General features: G+C 57.1%; 1 protein-coding gene across 1 annotated transcript; it reads right to left on the minus strand.

Moving 5' to 3' along the window:
• Nucleotides 1–1465: 1465 nt before the first annotated feature.
• Nucleotides 1466–3587, minus strand: ICMT (isoprenylcysteine carboxyl methyltransferase). Its single transcript, XM_010151661.1, has 3 exons — nucleotides 3420–3587; nucleotides 2469–2686; nucleotides 1466–1674 (listed from the first exon to the last, which is right to left on the minus strand). The coding sequence occupies exons 1-3, from the start codon at nucleotides 3583–3585 to the stop codon at nucleotides 1492–1494; spliced, it is 567 nt and encodes a 188-aa protein (XP_010149963.1). The 5' UTR covers nucleotides 3586–3587; the 3' UTR covers nucleotides 1466–1491.
• Between the last annotated feature and the right edge of the window lie 35 nt (nucleotides 3588–3622).

Below are 3622 nucleotides of genomic sequence, written 5' to 3' on the forward strand. Positions count from 1 at the left end.
CCATAAAAGCGCTCAGTAAAAGACAAACGGCCAGCGAGGGCGCGGAGCCGCCGCTCCGTGCAGAACACCCCGGCACGCGACACAGACACAGCGCCGGTTAGGCGAGGAGACTGAGATTTCGGCCCGTTTCCGCGGCTGCAAGTCACAGTTGCGCTTCAAGGCGACATTGGAGCGTAGGGAAAACCCGCCAGGAATTACGAATGGAAGGGGTTTCGGTTGTCACCTCAAGGGGATGAGGTTGGTCACCTCAGTGTTGGTGATGTCACCTCGAGGGATCTCCAAAGAACCACCAGACAGAAGTTGGAAATATTTTTTTCTTGGTGTTTGGCTTTTTTTTTTTTTATAAAAGAACCCCCAAGAAACCCAAACGCACAGCAATTCCCACCAGCACCCCCATTCCTGAGCCATATCATGGCACCTTTGCCAAGGACTGTGGCAAGCCCGGAGCCTGACCTGGCAAGCGACTCATTTCCATCCCAGCTAGGAAGAATAACGTGAAACTCAAGAAAACGGTGAACCTCTTTGGTATATAACGACAGGGTAAGTTATACCGCAAAGCTCCGGTAGGAACCATTTCCAAAATGGTAACGTTTAAAATAGCGTTAGCTAGCCACACTTTCTCCCCCATTGGGAGAATTCCCCTACAAGCACCTCCTGGTCGCACCGACATCCCGGGTTTCACCCAAAACAGCAGGCAAGGATCTCGAGCGCTAAAGCCCTTGGCAAGCCCGGCAGCCGCAGGTTTTTCCCCAACCCAAAATCCCAGGATCTCTGCAGGACGGAAGCGGCCTGGCAGGATAGGAAGCAGCGTGATTTGGAAGCAGGAAGAGGGAACAGAGGTGGTGGCGGAGCGGCGCAGGAAGGCAGCGGCTGAAACGGTGACTCGCTCGCAACCCAGAGCGGAAGAGTCCTCCCTGTGAGGACAAACGCCTGGGAGAGAACTGATGGCTGTCGCGCTGCTGGCTCTCCGGCAAGCAGAGGGTGAGTAGGCCCTACACCCGAGGAGCGGAGAGCTAGAGGCCTGCTCCGGCGAGCTGCCCGAGCGCCGGCTTGCAGAATCAACCTCAAGAGATTAAAGCCGCTCGGCCCGGCTCGCAAGGTCAAAAAGCTTTAAAATCAAATTACGTCATCGGAACGATCCGCTGCCTTTCCTGCTCGGGGCAGAGACAGAGCTGTTCTCCAGAAGAATGAGTCCGGAGGCGTTTCAGATTCAGCTACTGCAGGCAGGAGGGTTCTGTTCTCTTTAGGGTCACTACAGGCTGAGTTATCTGGAAGATCCCTGAATGTGCAACGAAGGACTTATCCCAAGGAGGGCGAACGAGCTTCTGATCTGCTAGAGACGTGGCAGGCCACCGAGCTCTACAGCCCTTCGCCAGCCCCTCGTGGGCAGTCGGGAAATGCCAACGGCTACTCCCGGCACCACGCATCGTCCCCCGCCCTGTGGCGCCTGGAGCCGGGCGTTCACTCAGCACCGTCTGGTTTTCACCTGTGTTACAGTTCCACTTTGACTCCTTTAATAAAAGGGAGGCCCGACGGCACCTTCCGTTTGTATTCCAGGTACTCTTCTCCGAAGAAGTGAATGAGCGTGATCTCCTCCTCCTCGATCCGCTCCCTGAAGAAGCGCCAGGACGCCAGCGCGTAGCCCACCACACAGATGGGATTGCAGAGCAACACCTGCGGACGGACACCGCCGTTAGCCTCCTCCAGACACTGAGGCTGTCCCCCATGTTGCTAATCACCCTTCCTTACATTTGCCAGAAGGCCTAAACACTCGCCAATTAAAAGATCCCGGTGCCTTTTGCGGCATTTCAATCTGGTGAGAAATCAGTGTTCATGGAGAACGCGGCCTGCGGGCAGCCGCCGGCTCCTGGTGCCCCAGCTCGGAGCGGTGCCCCAGCTCCAGAGCCTGTGCATGGCTGCAACGCTCCACACGCAGACTTCATGGTCCCTCTCCAGAGCAATGCAACCCAAAGCCACTCACAAGAGGAGCCCGACTAAGGCAGCGCCAAGTCACAGCTCAACCGCAGCTGGCTTCCAGTTTACCCTCTGGCCAGGGCCCTGGACACCCTCAGAAAGTCTGCTTTGCCATCCAGCACAGGACTGATATTTGGCAGGAGCGGGGTTGATTCCAAGTGCCTCCAGAAGGCATTTTGGCCATAGGGACGCAAGGAAACTCTGGACACTTGTGGATCACACCCTGAGCCTCTGAGGGCCTTCCAGTTCAAATCCCAACCCCGCCACCCCTGCTTAACGCAAACAGAAAACGAAGGTGGTGTGGTATGGTCTTCCCAAAGATCACTTGGGGTTTCCTGCCCTGCCCCCCGGCATGCCAGTGGGAGGCAGAAGGCATCAAAATCCACACCCAGACCACTCCTGCTGGTGGTTTGCATCCCCTTACAGGCACGGGGCAGCATTAAGAAGACAGACACGGGTTATAAGAAAGAATGTAAGCACGCTGTATACAGTACCTGTGTCCCAATACTCCAGTAAAACCATCCCACGTAAGAGGGGTGCCGGAACCACCCATACACCCCACTCGTCACCAGAGTGTGAGTATCGGATTTCTCGTTCTGAACAATGTGGTTGAAGTTGGAGCCAGCTGTGAGCATGGCTGCTTTCCTCAGGCAGTCCCCAAAGATCACCATCAGCAACCCCACCGTACTCAGCCAGGTGATCTGCTTCAGCTCTGCAAGCGAACAAGGACGGGTCACGACAGGGTTGCACAGACCATATGGGGCTGACGGCGGTCGGCTTTCCCCCCACCCCCAACCTCAAAGCACAACAAGGTGTAAAATACAGCCAAGCCTTCTTGTCACCAATGCAAATAAAACTAGCATCCCCTGCCATGGAGTTACCCCGGCCGCATCTGTATGTCCTCACGGTGCCGGGGCAGAGCCCAGCTTCACGGTGTAAAGCCGACGTCACGCACAGCCAAGCGGGCACGGGGAGCTCCGCAGCCCACCCTGCTGTTGCGAGGCGGGGGAAGGAGAACATCTCCACTCCCCCAGAAAAAAAGAAGTACCCCAGGTTAGGCAATCAGCAACAGCTTTTGCAAGTTTGATTTTATACCAGGTCAAAAGCTGATGCCCAGATGTAACCAAAGTGTCGCTCTTGGCACCGCCAAAGCGGCTCGAAAGACGCAGGCAGTGTCCTGCCACACAGCAAAGGCGGCCTGGTGTGACAGAGCGAGGGGACACCCCCCCCCGTGACCGAAACTGAGAGGCTTTGAGCAGAGAGAGATTAAGGCCACGCCAAAGCCCTGCTCTGCTGCCAGCACGGGTTAGCTAAGCTGGAGGCACCAGCACCTTGATACCAAACGGGTGGGCGTGAGGGGGGACCACACGCGCCCAGCGCTACCGGGCAGAGACAGGGGACGGCAGGCAGGAGGACAGGCACCAGGGAGGGGCAGGGCAGCCGACCTGGGAAGAGAAGCTTCTCCAGCGTGAACTCCACCCAGGAGGAGAGGGCAGCCAGGTTGTACTCGAAGCTGTGGTTGAGTAGGAAGGAGTCCAGCGAGAGGCTGCGCGGGTTGTTGATGGCCGTCACCAGGTACTCCGAGTAGTGGAAGAGGGAGAGGGAGCACATGTACCTGCGGCAGGAGGAAGGGGATGCTTGGCAGGGG

Source organism: Eurypyga helias, unplaced genomic scaffold (assembly GCF_000690775.1).
Source record: "Eurypyga helias isolate BGI_N326 unplaced genomic scaffold, ASM69077v1 scaffold48045, whole genome shotgun sequence".
Taxonomy (NCBI): Eukaryota; Metazoa; Chordata; class Aves; order Eurypygiformes; family Eurypygidae; genus Eurypyga; species Eurypyga helias.